At 38.1% G+C, this 19862-nt stretch overlaps 1 protein-coding gene across 8 annotated transcripts in view; it reads left to right on the plus strand.

Annotated features, from left to right (window-relative positions):
• The window catches only part of med12 (mediator complex subunit 12), a 47938-nt gene that overhangs the window by 12350 nt on the left and 15726 nt on the right, over window positions 1–19862 (plus strand). For 5 of the 8 annotated variants that reach the window (XR_010895128.1, XM_067385011.1, XM_067385012.1 and 2 more), the window contains exons 17-32: window positions 1072–1190; window positions 3971–4114; window positions 6711–6874; window positions 6965–7096; window positions 7183–7410; window positions 7522–7666; window positions 9129–9249; window positions 10787–10897; window positions 10986–11099; window positions 11336–11499; window positions 13001–13180; window positions 15684–15785; window positions 15876–16036; window positions 16213–16374; window positions 19424–19535; window positions 19633–19722. Coding sequence is in view for 7 of the 8 variants with exons in the window: in XM_067385011.1 (XP_067241112.1) it covers window positions 1072–1190; window positions 3971–4114; window positions 6711–6874; window positions 6965–7096; window positions 7183–7410; window positions 7522–7666; window positions 9129–9249; window positions 10787–10897; window positions 10986–11099; window positions 11336–11499; window positions 13001–13180; window positions 15684–15785; window positions 15876–16036; window positions 16213–16374; window positions 19424–19535; window positions 19633–19722 (2249 nt within the window). In the remaining variant the exon portion in view is untranslated. The remainder of the gene's footprint in view (window positions 1–1071; window positions 1191–3970; window positions 4115–6710; window positions 6875–6964; window positions 7097–7182; window positions 7411–7521; window positions 7667–9128; window positions 9250–10786; window positions 10898–10985; window positions 11100–11335; window positions 11500–13000; window positions 13181–15683; window positions 15786–15875; window positions 16037–16212; window positions 16375–19423; window positions 19536–19632; window positions 19723–19862) is intronic. The other 3 variants (XM_067385013.1, XM_067385014.1, XM_067385015.1) reach the window with 1 other exon arrangement.

A 19862-nucleotide genomic window follows, 5' to 3' on the forward strand; every position in this document is an offset into this window, starting at 1 on the left:
GCAATTAACACAACTCAAACCAACCGTTCAGTCATTAAGACATTTTGATGACTAACTGCATCAGTAATTCTTCTGAAAATGTAAATGCAAAGTGAAAATGTGACTTTTTCCATGTTTAAGTGCTATAATCGGGTCCCCGGTGCAACTAGCAACCCAGAAAACATGAAAAAGGACAATCCAGTAACTTTGTTTTGGCAAGCCTTTCTCTGCAAGCATGTGAAAAAAATGAGCTGTTCAGATTTCACTTCCCTTGTGATGTAGGAAGGGGATCTTATTATAATATTACCACCCCTTAATCTGCACGTTTCCACTCACAGTGCCGTCATTTTGTTTTCGCAAGCGAGAACGGTGTACCAGTTCACACACAAGTCGACATTTTTTGAAGAATCTATTAGAATCTCTGTTTTCTCCATTGTCGTGGTATTTAGCACAAATGATTTGTGCTTCCCTATCAGTCTTGACTGTGATTAACTACTTTAGCTTCACCTTTCGGCTCTAGAAGGACACATTTGAATGTCCGTCCCCTCATAGAGACCGTTCGTCATTTATGCTCAGTTTCATTAGTCTTTTGTTCCCCCCTCTTTTCCATTCTCCTGTTATTAACAGGCTTTCATGGCAGTGAACCTCTGTTGCTGTCATTGAATATTCATAGCTGTAGCCCCATTTCAATGCTAATAGCAATCATTTACTTATTATATTCAAGCTTAGCTGCCGACTTGGTCAGAAAGAGCAGCCCTGCTTTTGCTTTTGCTTTTTAATAGAGGTGTAATTTAACATCCCATTATTTCCCTCGCAGCAGACTAAGTGTTGCCTTGGTCCTGACATTAAACGGCTCAACCCTCAGCTATTACTATTTCAAGCACGGCACAGAACACTGACCCGTCGTGAATAAGTCACCCATCCAGCCGCTTTTCATTTGAAAAACCGTTTGACGGTGACCTCTGTGGTTGACTGATGATGCTGGATGAGGGCACAGTCTCTGCATTTCATCTGTTAAGGCTCACAGAACATTGATGGCACATGGTCTCTCTCATATGTGCTGTGTATTCATAGATTTTTGTCTTTCCTCAGGAGGTGAGGAGAGCCAGAAGAGGAAGAGGAGTAAACCTGAGGCCTTCCCCACTGCTGAAGACATTTTCTCTAAATTCCAGCACCTCTCACACTTTGACCAGCACCAGGTCACCTCTCAGGTCAGCCCAAATTGAATGAATGAACTACTGTGGCCTGTTTGTTTTTCCCACAGGTTTGTGTCTTAAGCCCAAAATATGCTTTGGAATGTGGAAAACAAAGTATGCTTAGAGCTTTAGAGGCGTAATTCCACCCTATTCTACACTTTTGTTGCACTAATAATGTTTATTCAAAAGAAGTTTCATTTTCCACCCCTGCTCTTACGCTAAACAGTGTTTCCCATACATTTATTTATTTGTGGCGAGCCATCACAATATCAACACTGACCGCCACAAATAGATGAATATAACAAGACTAGCGGCCCGAAAATATATTTAAACTTTTCACAATAACAAAAGGTCTTTAACGTTGTGTTTTGTGCCATTGCTGTCATAACTAATATCGAAAGCTCTACAATGCTTTGTGTCCTTATCAAATCGCAGAAGACTGTCTGTTTGCGCTGGCACACTTCCCTCACGCGATCATCATGTGATCAGCTCTGTCTCGGTTCACAGTGAATGAACAGTCAAAGACTGCATTTATGAACGTAGCAGGCACTGATTATGCATTATTTTCACATTTGCATAGTTGAGAATTACAGCATTTCATTTGACTTGTAATGAGACGCGTTCGTAAACTTGTTTTCTGCCGAAATAAGAACTTAACTGCAGTGGCCGCCACAATAAAAGCTTGAGTGAAGTTTCCGCCAAAATAAAAGCTCACCTGCAGTTTCTCCCAAAATAAAAGCTCAACTGTAGTTTCCGGCAAAATAAAAGATCGACTGAAGTTTCTGCCAAAATAAAAGCACGACTGAAGTTTCCGGCAAAATAAAAGCTTGACTGTAGTTTCCAGAAAAATAAAAGCTTGACTGTAGTTTCCGGCAAAATAAAAGCTTGACTGTAGTTTCCAGAAAAATAAAAGCTTGACTGTAGTTTCCGGCAAAATAAAAGCTTGACTGCAGTGTGCGCCAAAATAAAAGCTCGGCTGCAGTTTCTGCCAAAATTACAGCTCAACCGTAGTTTCCGGCAAAATAAAAGATCGACTGAAGTTTCTGCCAAAATAAAAGCTCAACTGAAGTTTCCGGCAAAATAAAATATCGAAAGCAGTGGCCGTCAAAATAAAAGCTCAACTGTAGTTTCCGGCAAAATAAAAGCTCGACTGCAGTGGCCGCCAAAATAAAAGGTCAACTGTAGTTTCCGGCAAAATAAAAGCTCGACTGCAGTGGCCGCCAAAATAAAAGCACGACTGTAGTTTCCACCAAAATAAAAGCTCGGCTGCAGTTTCTGCCAAAATAAAAGCTCAACTGTAGTTTCCAGCAAAATAAAAGCATGACTGAAGTTTCTGCCAAAATAAAAGCTTGGCTGCAGTGTCCACCAAAATAAAAGCTGCACTGCAGTTTCCAGCAAAATAAAAAAAATGTAATAGACGCGTTCGTAAACTTGTTTTCTGCCGAAATAAGAACTTAACTGCAGTGGCCGCCACAATAAAAGCTTGAGTGAAGTTTCCGCCAAAATAAAAGCTCAGCTGCAGTTTCTCCCAAAATAAAAGCTCAACTGTAGTTTCCGGCAAAATAAAAGATCGACTGAAGTTTCTGCCAAAATAAAAGCACGACTGAAGTTTCCGGCAAAATAAAAGCTTGACTGTAGTTTCCAGCAAAATAAAAGCTCGACTGTAGTTTCCGGCAAAATAAAAGCTCGGCTGCAGTTTCTGCCAAAATAAGAGCTTACCTGCAGTGTCCACCAAAATAAAAGCTGCACTGCAGTTTCCAGCAAAATAAAAGCTCGGCTGCAGTTTTCGCCAAAATAAAAGCTGCACTGCAGTTTCCACCAAAATAAAAGCTCGGCTGCAGTTTCCGCTAAATTAAAAACTCACGTATTTATCTCATAAGTTTAGAAATTAGGACAAAACTAATTATGAAAGTTTCAATTATTTACAGTGGATTTTTTTCAATATATGGCTATTACTGCCAAAGGAATAATATTATAATTATTATTATGATGTAGTGTAATGTAGAATGAGGAACTATATCACAAGGTAAAAGAGGGTTGAGTCCCCTTTAAAGTTCAGGTACAAGTCAATGCACAGACAATTTTTTTTTTTATTTGCACACTGAATATGGTTTGGAGCTCTAAATTTTGAACTCTCAAAATGCACCAGATTTTATTGAATTTAACTTTTTAAATGTACAAAATTTTCTTCTGGAGGGGCCATACCCCTGGACCCCCATAGAGGGACCAAAGTCCACCCACCACAATGTAACAAAATCCTGTGGGAAACACTGCTAAATTTGTGATTTTGTCCATTTCACGGACAAAATAGGTTTATTGTCAGTAGCGTAGCAATGCATGAAGCAACACTCAAACAGAAGTCTCTTTCAAACCAAGCAGCTTTCTTTTGGTTGATGTGGTGAAGTTGTGTGACTAACTTGAACAAGATTAAAATCTGCCTTCACTCAAAAATTCCCAATCTCATGGATTCCTGGATTTTGCCCATGAAATTTCGCCAAGCAAATAAATCTGGGTAAAACTTGTGTGGTGTTTTCCAGCCTTTACTGATTTAAAATCATCATCATTCCCCGTAAATCATGTCTTTCACAAAATCTCATTTGCTTTTATGTACATTCAGATGTTCAAATATGCTAGGGATGTCTGATTAATGGAATTTTTCACTTGAAAAACTTGTTTACTAATTAAAGTTGTTAAAGCATTGCGTTAAATAATAATGATTACAATATTGACCAAAATAATTGTGACTATTATTATAATCAAGCAGCTTTAAAATGGGTGTGTTTGGATCCTCACAGGTGTCCAGGAATGTTCTGGAGCAGATCACCAGCTTTGCCTTAGGGATGTCCTATCACCTCCCACTGGTCCAGCACATCCAGTTCATCTTTGACCTCATGGAGTACTCGCTCAATATAAGTGGCCTCATTGACTTTGCTATACAGGTATGAGAGCTGATAATGTGTAATATGGATCATCCTTGGCTGCTGTCTGATGGGCATTCTGAAGGCCTTGAAACACTCACTGTGATACTCTTCTCATAGGGGTAAAAAGTTTGAAATACCTGAGCAGTGGTATACTGTCAGCGAATAGTTTGGATCGACGTTTAGATGAATATTTAAATATGTGCTGCGCTCTGTGCCCTCAATAATGAAAAATTATTACACAACAAAAATGGTGAAATAGCATCTAATCAATAGCGATCAAATTGCTGCAATTCAGCACACCAGTCATATCATGTAATGTTTATTCATATGGCACTTTATATAACAACTTCCTTTAATGCAAACAGAATTATAGTATTAAACATGGAAAGAACAGTGTCAGTGTCTATTTCATGTTTTTATTTACGTCTGACCTCAATGGACTGAACAGAAGAAATTAACCAGAGAAAATGTCCACGCCTCAGAGCCACATCTACCTATTACATAATCACCACGGACCAATGGTAGTTCAAAGGTGCTTACCAGCCAGAGTGAACTTTTCCGAAAAGTTCTCTTTGGCAAGCTGTTTAAAATTACATCACTCCAGTTCTTTCTTCAATTTTGCTTGAAGTATGTCGGGGCCTTCAGTTTTCACCCTTGTTTGATTTTCAAAGGGTTAGTTCACCCAAAAATGAAAATTCTGTCATTTATTACTCTCCCTCGTGTCGTTCCACATCTGTAAGACCTTCGTTCATCTTCGGAGCACAAATTAAGTTCTTTTTAATGAAGTCTGAGAGCTCTCTGTCCCTCCATAGAGATCCAATGCAACTACCACTTTCAAGGTCCAGAAAGGTGGTAAGTGTGGTTTAACCTCAATTTTATGAAGAGATGCGAGTGCTTTGTTTGTGCAAAAAAAACATAATTTACCACTTTACTCACAAAAATATTGATCTGCAGTGCACATTCACAAGAGCTTCTTGGCATTTTGTTCATGCGAGAGCTGACATTGTTGCGTCAATAATATAATTTTGTAAATGAAGTGGTAATTTTTTTTTTTTTTTGTGCACAAAGAAAGCACTCGCGTTGATTCATAAAATTGAGGTTGAACCACTGGAATCATATGGGTTACTTTAATAGGGCCTTATAATTTCCGCGATCACGGACGGAATCGTGGAATCCATTCATAAAAACAGAATTTACTATATAACGCGGAATGTCACAGAATTTGTAAAATTTTTGATGAATGAATTAAAAGCAGGTCAGTACACTTAAATTAAATCGTGATATACACTGCGTTCCAAATTATTATGCAAGAGACAAATCAGTAAGATTTCTGTACGATGAACATTCAGATTTTAGTTTTTCTAAGAAAATGTTTGTTTGTTTATTTATCCATGTCTTTTTAGATAACTGGTATCAACCTCAGACAAAATAATTTGCCAGATTTATGGAAACCTTACTTAGAGGTTGTTCCACATTATTAAGCAAGTCACAGTTCTCATGCAATATGGGGAGGAAGAAAGATCTTTCTGAAGATGAAAAGCATGAAATGGTGCAATGTTGTGCAAAAGACATGAAAACAACTAATATTGTGTGAAACTGAATGGAGATTATCGAATTATCATAAGATTTGTGAGTGATTTAGAGCACAGCAGAACTCGGTCAGATAAAGGCTTATTAATGAAAGTTCCTGTCAAAAAAAATGTATTGTATTAAAAGGGCAGCTATAAAAAAATCCAAATAAATTAATTTCACAATAAATTATTAATACATTTTTAAACAATCTCAGTGTTTTTTCCATGTTTTAATTTTAACAGTAAAGCTCTGTTGTGCCGCACAGTTTGACAAAAACGTTTAATTTCATGATTAAAAGATCAATTAAATAGCATGCGTTCATTTGATTGCCAGAAACATTTAAATAAACAGAACTTCTGAAAAAAATAAAATCATAAAAATATCTTTTTTTTATTAATAAATATTGTTGTTTTTAAGAATTCAATTAATTAGAAATGCTTTTTGATTATTAAAATGGAATTAAACCATTAAAATGGAATCCAGAAAACAGAATTTGGTAAAAATAAAATTTGAGGGGAAAGAATAAAACGTTTATCATATGGCCATAATTTTTTTTTTTTTTTAAACTTTTAAATTGTTGGTAAATTGGACAAGATTCATTATTTCAATTGATTAGACATGCTTTTTGATTATTAAAATTTAATTTAACCATTAAAATGGAGTCAAAAAATAAATAAAACCGAATCCAGAAAAATTAAAACGGAGTTTGGGAAAAAATAAACAGGATTTCATAGGGCCCTACTTTAATAATGTCTTTACTGCCTTTCTGGACCTTGAAAGTGGTAGTTGTATTGAATCTCTATGGAGGGACAGAAACCTCTCAGATTTAATCAAAAATACCTTAATTTGTGTTCTGAAGATGAACGATAGTCTTACGGATGTGGAACGACACAAGTAATTAATGACAGAAATTTCATTTTTGGGTGAACTAACCCTTTACATAATACAGTACACAAAATCTACATTATATTTAGTGGTGCATGTGTAGAAAAGCATTATTACTTTGTATATTGGTGATAACCTCAGTATGTTGGTCATGTAGCTGCTGAATGAGTTGAGTCTGGTGGAAGCAGAACTCCTGCTGAAATCCTCCAACCTGGCTGGCAGTTACACTACAGGTCTCTGTCTGTGCATCGTGGCCGTGCTGCGGAGATACCATTCCTGCCTCATCCTCAACCCTGACCAGACCGCACAGGTCTTTGATGGGTACGTCATGTCTACTGCTCAATATGACATCTTTCGGGATGACGTTAAGCTATTTGGACAGTGATGAATGTCTCATATTGTGCTCAACAGGCTGCGAATTGTAGTCAAGTCTGGCGTGAACCCTGCAGACTGTTCCTCAGCTGAACGCTGTATCCTGGCCTATCTCTATGACCTCTATACCTCCTGCAGTCACCTAAAGAGCAAGTTTGGGGAGATTTTCAGGTGAGAGCAACGAACTGAGTACTTTTCAAATGTATTTCCATATTCCTGGTCTCTAATGGTTGCTGGTTTTGTGTGAATTCCCACAGTGAGTTCTGCTCAAAGGTAAAGAACTCCATCTACTATAACATCGACCCTTCAGACTCCAACATGCTGTGGGATCAGATGTTCATGATCGATGCCATCGCTAATCCTACCGCACACAATCTCAACCACTCCATGGTGGGAAAGATCCTCAACGACAGCCCAGCTAACCGCTACAGCTTCGTGTGTAACGTGCTCATGGACGTGTGCGTGGACCACCGTGATCCTGAGAGGTATGATTTTTGCCATAATCGAGCAGCCCTAACTAAGACTTCAGTAATAGCATAACGCCTGCATGGCATCTCTACTATGGTGTACAAATGTTGTTGTGTGGTTTGTTTCAGGGTGAATGATATCGGTATCCTGTGTGCGGAGCTGACGGCGTACTGTCGCTCTCTCAGCGCTGAGTGGTTGGGAGTGCTTAAGGCTCTCTGCTGCTCTTCCAACAACGGCAACTGCGGTTTTAACGATCTACTCTGCAACGTTGACGTGAGTCGCAATATCTATTGAGTAAAACCCTAAAGGTGCAGTCGCAGTGAAAGGAGCGATGTATGAATCCCATTTTATGCAGCTTTCTGTTTGTCAGTGTGGCAAATTCACTCAATCAGTTTGAACTTGTTGTAAATTCTGTGTGGGGAAATATTTTTTTCTATTGAAATGAATGGATTTTGCCTATGAAAACCCATGAAACAACAGTAAATGTCACTGCACCTTAGTATGATGTCTGCTGTTTGTGCATATTTGAACCATGACTAAAGTGTGTTTTTTGTGGCATGTCTGATGAAGATTCTCTGGTAGACTTACTTTAGTCACTTAGATCTCTCTCTTTTGCTCAGGATGAGTAGTGAAATGTCAAGTTGCAGTGCTTCCCACAGGTTTGAAATAACTTGCAGTGGTAGCCGGGTGAAAAATCCTCCTATTACCCACAGCACAAAAATGTCTAGTCCATGTGACAAACAACAAATAATGTGATCTTTAACCATATTTTTATTTATCGAAATTAATTTTAATTGCTATTACATTTAATTACATACTAATATTATGCATTATTATGCATTGTAAATTATGCAAAATTAAAGCATTTAAATGGTTCTCCTTATCCTATGTTCTCCTTGCTGTCATATAGTGTCTCTTTATGTGACACAGATTTTACTAGTAAAATTTATATAATGAATAATATATGTTGAATAATGTTCTTAGTCTTTTCTTCCTGTGGGGGAGACTACAATAATTTACTATGAATTAAATGGAAATCAAATTAAATACAATTTATTGTGTAACCAAAATACCAATAATGCCCAGAAGAGAGAACTTTGGACTTTTAATTATAAACAAGCCCAAAATACACCAGGACTTTTATTTTGAAATGTCGACACAATTGCTGGCTGATCCATCAGATTCTGCGCTTTTCATTGATTGAGAATCACTTTGAAGCAGTCTGAAGCGCAGTTGTGCGACACTGTAGAGCGCGCAACAGCGCCCCCTTGTGACTTTGCAACATGCTGCGATCTTTGTGAAATATCTACCGCATCTCTGCAGTTCACGTCATTATCACAGTTCACAGTTATTATCACTGTAAAGCTGCTTTGACACAATCTGCATTTTATAAAGCACTATATAAATAAAGGTGACTTGACGTGACGTGGGAATGTCAGCGGGAGTAAATAGTTCTGACGCACACATAACGAGCAGGTACGAAACGCGTAGGGCGAGGGCGATTCTCCACTAGTTAATCAATCGCTGATGATTTCATTATCTTGGGCAGATACAAATATATATATATATATATATATATATATATAAGAAGATAAAACTAATAAAAGCATAAATGTGTCTCCAAATATACCTGGGCGGCCCGCCCAAGTAAAATCCATGTGTGGGAAGCACTGAGTTGACTAGAACGACTACTAGATGTTCTTGGTGATAATTGCGTGTGTTTTCTCTTTGGCAGGTGAGTGATCTTTCTTTCCATGACTCGCTGGCGACATTCGTTGCTATCCTGATAGCTCGGCAGTGTTTGTTGCTGGAGGATCTGGTGCGCTGTGTGGCCATCCCCTCCCTCCTGAACGCAGGTACGGATCCCCACAGGCTCCTAGTATTCCACATCCACCTGCCATACAGACGCTCAGTCACTGCTTACCTCAGTCTTGGAAGTGCAGGCGTTTCGTTTTTCACAGTTCCATAAGAGACGTCAGTACTAACCTTCTTTCTGTTTGATGTCTCTGGGAATGTCTATCTTTAGACGCACTGATGTGTGTCCTGGAGCCATAGAGCTCCTTCTGCTGCCCACAGTCTCTCACTCTCTGTCTCTGATTGGTTCACTGCATAAGGAGCTATTCAGGGTGGCAGTGAAAGACCGAATGATGCTGTTGAAAAGTGGAGTATGTTTTTAGAGAAAGAGCATAACATAATGTGGGAAAAACACATACTTTGTCATTGTTTCAGGGTTAATTTAGAGGGGTAATTTTCACAAAATTAATTCTGTTGTTGATTTCTCACCCTAATATCATTAACCTGTTTGACGAATTCCATGATGTTTTGCATAATGGTACCCTGAAACTCCAAAATGGACAATTCATGAACACATTCCATATAATTTGCGCACCACGTTTCAAGTCTTCATAAGCCATATGATAACGTTGTGTGAGAATTAAAAGGAATAGTTAACCCAAAATTGATAAATTTCGTAAAATGTCCAAACCCAGAAGACTTTCATTCATCTTTGAGTCACCAATTAAAGTATTTTTAATTTTAACTTTCATCATTATTGTTCATCTGCTGAAAGTCTACTAAAACTTTGACTCTTCAAAAAATCCATATGAATCAAGCGGTGTAATCCCTTCTGATCACTCTATATGATGAGCAGATTTAATCACGGCTTTTATTCACATATACACAATGATCATCACGCATACATAGACTCGTCAAATATGGTAAACGGTAGCTTAAATGTGCTTGCTTGATGCGTGAGAAACAGAGGTTTGTTCCCGCATGTCAAGCAAGTGCGTTTGAGCTTTCATTTACTGTATTTGATGTGCTCTATGTATCTCTACCTGCTTTTGAGTTCAACATTGGTGTCATTCAGTTTGGAACAACATGAGGTTGAGCAATTCATGACAACATTTTTGTTTTTGGTTGAATCAAGTCCCTTCTAGGAACTTAAAGGGGGTCTATTATGCCCCATTTCACTAGTCTCTGGTGATCCCAGAATGTGTCTGTGAAGTTTCAGCTCAAAATCCCCCACAGATCATTTATTATAGCTTGTCGAATTTGCCCCTATTTGGGTGTGAGCAAAAACACACCGTTTTTGTGTGTCACTTTAAATGCAAAGGAGCTGCTGCTCCCCGCCCCCTTTCCAGAAGAGGGCGGAGCTTTAACAGCTCAACAACAACAAAGTGGGAGAATCTCACGCAGCCAAAATGAGGAAAGTGTTCAGCCTTACATTGTTCAAAGCGGAGTCGACACTGATGGAGAGACTCAGGAAGAAGACATTCTGTTCTGCCTTCATGCAGCTGTGAGCCAGAAATGATGGGGTCATGTTCTGAAGCTAGTGCCTTTTTATGGAAGACTCTGGTTGTGACATGTTTGTGTGTGTGTGTGTGTGTGCAGCCTGTAGTGAGCAGGATTCTGAACCTGGAGCCAGACTGACCTGCAGGATCCTGCTTCATCTGTTCAGAACCCCACAGCGTAACCCCTGTCCACAAGACGGCACCAAATCGGGTAATTTAGACCTCACACATCCCATCTGAACTCTAGATCATATCGCAATATATATCCACAAAACTGTGAATAATGTTTCTGTCCACAGACAAATCCACAGTGGGCATCAGATCATCTTGTGACCGACACTTGCTGGCTGCGTCTCAGAACAGCATTGTGGTGGGAGCCGTGTTTGCCGTGTTGAAGGCTGTTTTCATGCTGGGTGAGATTTTGGGTAACTTTTTGTTGTGCATTCATGTCTTGGTGAACATACAAAAGCTTTTATTGTATCCAGTGATCAGAGAGCAAAACGAGAAAACCAGGAAATGCTTGTGTTAAAGGCTTTTGGTAAATGACGGAGAAGAAAGCCACAGGAATGGGAGGGAGATGGAGCAAATGGGACTCAGCTGGCAGTGGGTGAAAAAAAAAAAAAGTGAGACTTTTTGTTTGTTTTTCCAGGAGATGCCGAGCTGAAGGGTTCAGGCTTCTCTCATCCCGCTGGATTGGATGACATAGGAGAGGATGACATGGGCTCCAAAAAATCCGGAGGACGTAACGTCTCTATTGAAACGGCCAGTCTGGTGGTTTACGCCAAGTATGTGCTGAAGAGCATCTGCCAGCAGGTGATGAATATGAGGATCTCATCTTTGGAAAGACTTTAGCTATTATAAGTTATATCATAATATTAATAGACTGAAGTTGTGAAAATAATGTCCTTGGCAAGGAAACACATTTCTGAGTGATGTACTCACCGCTAGCTTGAAAACAAGGACCTTGTGGAAATGCGTCACCTGGCTGTGCCCTCAGTATTACCCCAAATTGTGTTTCCATCACTGTAATGAACTGAGGCCCGGTTTCCACATGGTATTAAAATTAGTTTTGGTCAATTGGACACATTCCCGTTTACACCTGGGGCCTCATTTATAAAACTTTGCGTAGATTTCATCCTAAAAGTGTGCGTACACAAAAAAAAAACTGATTTATAAAACCATGCGTACACTATAACCTGTGCACAAATCCCTTTATAAATCCCAGTCAGCGGAAGATTGTGCGTACGTGCATCTCCACCCTGTCTCCTCCCCAAAATCACCATATATGGAGCTTATGACGCCGAGCATAACCTCATCTGCATATCATTTCCATACATATTCCCATCCACGTGACACCATAGTTAACATTTGTGCCATACACTTTGCATTGCTAAAAATCATCCAATATTCTTATGTGTTAGATTAAATGTATCAAAATATGCATAAAAACAAAATTGCATTAAATACTTAAGATAAAGGTTTTAGAATAGAGTTGATTCATTCATTTCCACTGGCCAAATTGTATTTTAATTGTTTTAAACAATTCAAATAAAATTTATGCAGTTTTGCTGATAAGGTGAACATATCTTTTAGGAAGTTTATTGACTATTTTTAGTGGAAACAGATCTACAGTGGTCATTTAAGGTAGTTATCACGCTGATATATATTCAATTGTTCGTTTTTGTGATAATTTAGATTTTAGCTGTTTGTTATTTAACACCAACAAACTGAGTTGTTCAGCAGTAAACTGTACTAACCGACCTACAGGATCTGACGGATCACTGAACCTTTTTCTGTAACATTAAATGTGGGCTTCATAAGCCAATTAATAAATGTTATTAGTTAAGATAACACACCTAATGTTAACCATGTCGGGAAAAAGCAGGTGATCGTTATCTGGCAGTTATTATTTTTATGGGTATAAAATAATAATTAGCAGGACAAAACTAATGATAGCTTACTCTAATTACAGCAATCGATCTCCTGTAACGTTAGTTGAACTTGATTCAAAATGGCAGGACCGTTTCTGACATTTTAGAGTTGTTTAGTGGCATATAATATCGCATCGTCCATCTTTTTTTACAGTCTATGGTTCGACTGCAATTCAACAATGTGTTTTCGACTACCTCTGGAAGTGGTTGAAAGTGCACAAGATCAAAACGTTTTACACCCTGTTTACACCTGTATTTAGCATCGTCTACTTGTTATCCAGTCGACCAAAACGCATCTTAATACCAGGTGGAAACAGGGCCTAAGACTCCAAAAGTGATCAAGATCATTTAAAAAGATTGCATCTCATTTCTCTCTGTTTCAGGAGTGGGTCGGCGAGCGTTGTCTGAAGTCTCTGTCGGAGGACAGCAGTGCACTGCAGGATCCAGTGCTGGGGAACATCCAGGCTCAGCGGTTACTGCAGCTCATCTGTTACCCACACAGGCAGCTGGACAGCGAGGAGGGCGAGAATCCTCAGAGACAGCGCATCAAACGCATCCTGCAGGTCACACACTCTCACATGACCCGATGAGAACATCTGCTCCATAGTAGCATTTGTAGTAGTATAGAGTGAATTCAGACTCAGGAAGAAGTTACAACTTTTAGAATGAAACTGGACGTTTCTGAATGGTTAGTGGATAAATTGATGTAGTTGCTGTGGAGTTGATTCAACTCATCCACTAGCATGTGCCGTCATGTTCATCTTTTATATTGAATTGACCCTCGTTTGTGAAGCAGTCCGGTGTAATATGACGGCATGACAACAACACTCGACTACAACAACTCTTCCTCTTCTCTAAAGCAGACCAACATGGCTCCGCCCCCTTTGTTGCATGTTCTCGGGGGCGGGGTTTATGTACATTTTAAGGTTAGTGATGTCACTAACCCAGGAAGAAGCTCATTGTAGTCCCTACCAGCTGTTTGTTGTGGTCCTTAGAGAAAATATTTCTCTTTGCATTGAACTTTGAGCGTTGTAACTTTGCAGATGTTGCTTATGCTCAAACAGCAGCACTAACTAAAGTTAAAAAAGTAAAATCATAAACAAGGACCCCTTTAAAGGTCTCCCTGCAGATTTCTGCCAAAATAAAAGCTCAAGAGTTTATTTTTTAAGGAGGAAAACCTGTCTGAAAACTAGGGTTGTTCCGATTCCAATACTAGTATCGGAAATACCACCGATACCAGAAAAAATTCTAGCATCGGTATCGGCCAGTAATTAAACTCATGTACCGATCCGATACCATTTTATTAAACAACATCTAGTTGTGCCCGCTATCTTTGCTTAACGCAGCAAATCGGAAATCAATTATTTTTCACGGCTCAGAATGCAAACACAGGAAGTTGTGCTGTGTTGCCATAAGCAACCACTGTTTAGAGTAGCAAAGAAGTGAAAAACAGGGTATTTATTAGAAATAAAACTAAATAAGATGCTAAAGGAATTAATTTAAAGTGAACATGAAGCCTACCTTTCTCATTCGGCAATGTTTCCATTTTCGAGACGAATGCTAAACTATTAGGCTATTTATTATGTAAACTTTGTACTTCACTCGCATTTTCGACATCCTTCTTTACATAACAGCACAGTCAGGCGGTGGTCACGGGACGGCAAATTGTATTACAGAATTGAATTGAGCAATGTAAAGTTTTATATGTTCGCATATAAATACGCATATGTACGCATGAGGCGCTGGCGCGACCACTGGAACGTTTTTTTCCTAAACTGTACTCCGTAATTTATGGTTTATGGTCGTAATTTAAAATCCAGACATAATTCATATATTTACAAAAGACATTTAAATAACGAAAACAAGCAGAATGTCTTGTTTCCTTTCCTAGATCGTTGGAGTGCACCACAATGAACCACTTTCGATTTGTTAATATGTAGACCTAATTATATGGTGAAATATTTCACGTAGCCTATAGGCCTAAATATTCCCTTTTACTATATATGTGATATGTAAGCCTATAGTTTTATTCTGTTTTCTCCGTTCACCGAACTGCTGCATGTGCTAGATGTGGCCTTGTGTGAAGTCATGTTCTACATATCCTGTAATTTTCACTGGTTTCAAAATGTACAACAAGCCTACTTGACATTCATTTTCACTTAAATGTAGGCCTTAATGGTGACACGTATCATCGGAAAAACTAATGCCAGGGCATTGCCATTGTAACTTACCTAACCTATGATGACTTGACAGCTGAGCCTGAGCGCGTCAGCTCGGGCATATCTCACTTTAGAGCGTGAGCGCGGGCATTTCACTCATTTTGGATGCGTCAGCGTTACATTTGCATAGGTTGTACTATTTGAATTCATGATTGGTTGACTGCCAAATCTAAATTTTAAATAGAACGAAAAAATAATTTTATTAACCGGTTAATGGCCATTTCAAATGAGCGTTTCTGTTCAAAACGATTAAATCTGATTCAGTTTCTGGTTGCGTTCCGGTCAAAATCTCGTTCGTTTCCGGTTTTCGTTTTTGTTCCTTGAACCGGTTCAGAGCCCTGCACCCAGGTATCGGATCAGTACTCTGTATCGGCCAATACCCTGGGCCTGAGCTCAGGTATCGGAATCGGTATCGGGAATGGAAAAGGGGTATCGGAACATCTCTACTGAAAACTAGTTATTTTTGCAATTCCATGTGGTGATGCTGTAGATGCAAAAAATACCATCAGCTTTAAAACCCAGCAGACAAGGTCTGCATACATAAAGACAAACACATGATTTCCTGTTTTAGACATCAGGCAGCTCTGTTCTGGCTGTCAGCAATGGAAGAGCAGCAGAGAATGAACAGACAGTCATTTCCCTAGGCTTAATTATTCATTTCACACCCTTTAGCCTTTAAGCCATTAATGATTTGTGTGGGTCTCACAGCAGCTCATTATTCTGGATCGGTTTTCATCTTCATAGACTGTGAAGACAAGGGCCCGTCGCAATTAATATCCAGCTGAAGCTCTGCTTTGATTCCTTTAAAAACATTCTTTCCATATTCCGTCTGTTTTTCTGCCTACAGAACATGGACCAGTGGACCATGAGACAGTCCTCTCTCGAGCTGCAGCTCATGATCAAGCAGTGCTCACCTAATTCAAACTCAACTAATGTAAGCTCAACTAATGTAAGTGCTTGCTGAGTTCAACTCTGCTTGATGATTTCTCCAGCTTTCTCTAACCTTCATAATTTCCTGGTTAATCTGTATTCTTTACAGGAGCTGTATGCTCTTCAGGAAAACATAGCCAAGGCCACCATTGAAGTTTTCCAGAAGTCTGCTGAGATGAACTCTAGTAACCCCACCTGGAATGGCTCCGCTGTCTCTGGCAGCTCCGTCTCCAATAGCAACAGCGCCAGCAAACTGAAACCTGTGCTCAGGTGGGTGACGCCATCAATTAAATTACTTTCAGTTTAATGGTGTTGGTGGACTGTGCTTCTTGCATGCTTTCAAACAACACAAATCAAAGTCATATCCTTAAGTAGAGACCTGACGTTTGTGTAGCACATGACCTGAGTGTTTTTCAAACACTTGTTATTGTTTGTGTTTTGTTCAGTTCCTCTGAGCGTTCAGGTGTCTGGTTAGTGGCCCCTCTGATTGGTAAGCTGCACACCTCGGTGCAGGGTCACGTGCTGAAGGCTGCGGGTGAAGAGCTGGAGAAGGGACAGCACCTGGGACCCTCCTCACGAAAAGAAAGAGATCGGCAGAAACAAAAAAGGTACTAATGTGGAAGCGCTGTTTCATTTACCTCACACCGCCTCACAGGCGCACGCACGCTAAAGCACATGCGACACTCGTGGTGTTTTCGTCCTCTGTCGCCTCACTATATGAACGCACAAATTCATCTCCAGAGCTGCTCTGAAAGTCACTTCATCAGCATTTAACCGCTTCGTTTGAGAAAACTACCATCATAAACACAGAGAAACTCAAAGCTCTAGGCAAACCGTCAAAATAAAAGTTCGATTTAACTTGACAGAAACATATTACTGTTGTACAGTAGAATTTAGATATATTTTAATAATTTATTTTAAACAATAATCTTAGTGTTTCTTCCATGTTTTTTTATTTTAACAACAAAGCTCTGTTGTACAGCACATTGTTTGACAAAAAAGTTTAATTTCATGATTAAAAGATACATTAAATGGTATGCGTTCATTTGATTGCCAGAAAAATGTAAATACACAACAGAACTTCTGAAGAAAAAAAAATCATAAAAATATATTTTTTAATTAATAAATATTGTTGTTTTTAAGAATTCAATTAATTAGACATGCTTTTTGATTATTAAAATGGAATTAAACCATTAAAATAGAATTTGGTAAAAAAATAAGAGTTGAGGGGAAAGAATAAAACGTTTATCATAGGGCCCTAAAACATTTTAATTTTTTTTTTGTTAAACTTTTATTAAATTGTTGGTAAATTGGACAAGATTCATTATTTCAATTAATTAGACATGCTTTTTGATTTAGTAAAATTTAATTTAACTATCTAATGGAGTCAAAAAAATTAATAAAACGGAAAAAAACGGAATCCAGAAAAATTAAATGGGAAAAAATAAAACGGATTTTATAGGGCCCTACCACTGTTGCTTTTTACTGTGATAAGCTGATGTTTAAAGGGTTAGTTCACCCAAAATGAAATGAAATCTTTAATTACTCACCCTCATGTCATTCCACACCCATAAGACCACAAGAACACAAATGAAGACATTTTTGATGAAATCTGAGAGGTTTTTTATCCTCTATTGAAAGCGAATTTACCACATTCAAGGTTCTGAAAAGTAGTAAAAACATTGTTAAAAAGGTCAGCGTGACTGCAGTGGTTCAACCTTAATGTTATGAAGTGACAAGAATACGTTTGTGCACAAAACAAAACAAGAATAATGACTTTATTCAACAAAATCTCAGAAAGAATTTTTGGGTGAACTAACCCTTTAATATCTTAAGTGTGCCAGTCATGCCTAAGTGTGTTGCTCACTAGGGTTTGAGAAGTCTGTAAGCAACATATTTATGCTGCCTTCTGAGATTCTGTCCTATGATTTTTTTTTAATATACACTACTACTGTTCAAAAGTTGGTTGATAATATATGTTTTTGTTTTTAGGAGTTTCTTAAAATTTAAAATGGCTTTTCTAATTGAATATGCAGTACAGTCCAAAAGTTTGGAACCACTAAGATTTTTTTTTAAGATGTTTTTAAAAGAAGTTTCGTCTGCTCACCAAGGCTACATTTATTTAATTAAAAATACAGTAAAAACAGTAATATTGTGAAATATTTTTACAATTTAAAATAACTGTTTTCTATTTGAATATATTTCACAAAGTAATTTATTCCTGTGATGCAAAGCTGACTTTTCAGCATCATTACTCCAGTCTTGTCACATGATCCTTCAGAAATCATTCTAATATGATGATCTGCTGCTCAAGAAACATTTAATGTGTACAATTGTTCAAAATATTTGTGTACAATATTTTTTTCGGGATTCTTTGATGAATAGAAAGTTCAAAATAACAGTGTTTATCTGAAATCTAATCTTTTGTAACATTATAAATGTCTTTACTGCCACTTTTGATTGATTTAATGCATCCTTGCTGAATAAAAGTATTCATTTCTTTTCTTTTCAAAAAATTAAAAATAAAAATTCTTACTGACCCCAAACTTTTGAACGGTAGTGTATAATGCTACAGAAGCTTTGTATTTCAGATAAATGCTGTTCTTTTGAACTTTCTATTCATCAAGGAATCCTGAAAAAAAAAAGTACACAACTGTTTTCAACATTGAAAATAATCATAAATGTTTATTGAGCAGCAGATCATCATATTAGAATGATTTCTGAAGGATCATGTGACTGAAGACTGGAGTTACTTTGTCAAATATATTTAAATAGAAAACAGTTATTTTAAATTGTAATAATATTTCACAATATTACTGTTTTTTACTGTATTTTTAATTAAATAAATGTTGCCTTGGTGAGCAGACGAAACTTCTTTTAAAAACATTAAAAATCTTAGTGGTTCCAAACTTTTGGACTGTACTGTATTTTAAAATATTTTCTAGGGCTGCAACAACTAATTGATAAAATCAATATTGAAAATAATCGACAATGATTTTGAGTGTTTAGTCACGTCTGCACATTGAGCCCGGGAAAACATCAACCAGTCACACCACTTTACAGTAGTGAATAACCTATTTTATTGGACAAAACGCATATGAAAAACAGCAGAGGACACAGAGTGAGCTGCTTTGGGAAAGATGCATGATCCAAGTTGTCCGAACATGAGAATGCTTCATATTTCTAAGCGCTTCAAACTAAAGAAGCGTTTACGGTGTCTTGCCCTGTTGCTCTGTTATATCCTTGAATATTTTATATGAGTATTTCCATTTTGCATATTCTGACAACAAGCAAGTCTTGTTAAACTTACAGACTTCAGTGAATGTATGCACGTCAAACAGACGGTGTGCAATAATTGACCAAAATACACATTTTGCTAAGGCTACATCTACATTAATCCAGAGACATTTGAAAACGCTCATTCATCCACACCAGTGTTTTCCAAAAGTTGCTCATCCACACTTAAACATCTGAAAATGCTTACAAAACATACTAAAAGCTCAGGAGATGATGCAGAGAGAGCAGATATAATAAAGTTCTCATGCTTTTCTTCTGGCACAATCATTTTAATAGTATAATATTGTTAATCATGATAATGAACATGTACGATTATGTTAGAGGATCACTGTTTTGTTAATGTTTTCTTTTCTCTTTCAGTATGTCTCTCTTGAGCCAGCAGCCCTTCCTGTCTCTGGTGCTGACGTGCCTCAAAGGACAAGATGAGCAGAGGGAGGGTCTCCTGACTTCCCTATACAGCCAAGTCCAGCAGGTACCTAATCAACTCCACCCCTCGAAAACACTCTGTGTGTCATTGTTAGTGAATTCTCCACATCTCGTTGGACTGATACAATGTATTCCTCCATCAGATTGTGACTAACTGGCGTGAGGACCAGTACCAGGATGACTGCAAAGCCAAGCAGATGATGCACGAGGCCTTGAAGCTGCGGCTCAATCTGGTGTGCAACCGTTATCTTTCTCTCATATCATCCGCCTTTAAGGCTGACAAAACAATCGCAATCTCTGTGTTGATCCGCCTCTTATCAGTTTCATTTCCTTGTGTGCCTGAGGTTAAGAGACAAATGAATGTCACTAAGAA

Source organism: Chanodichthys erythropterus, chromosome 1 (assembly GCF_024489055.1).
Source record: "Chanodichthys erythropterus isolate Z2021 chromosome 1, ASM2448905v1, whole genome shotgun sequence".
Lineage (NCBI taxonomy): Eukaryota > Metazoa > Chordata > Actinopteri > Cypriniformes > Xenocyprididae > Chanodichthys > Chanodichthys erythropterus.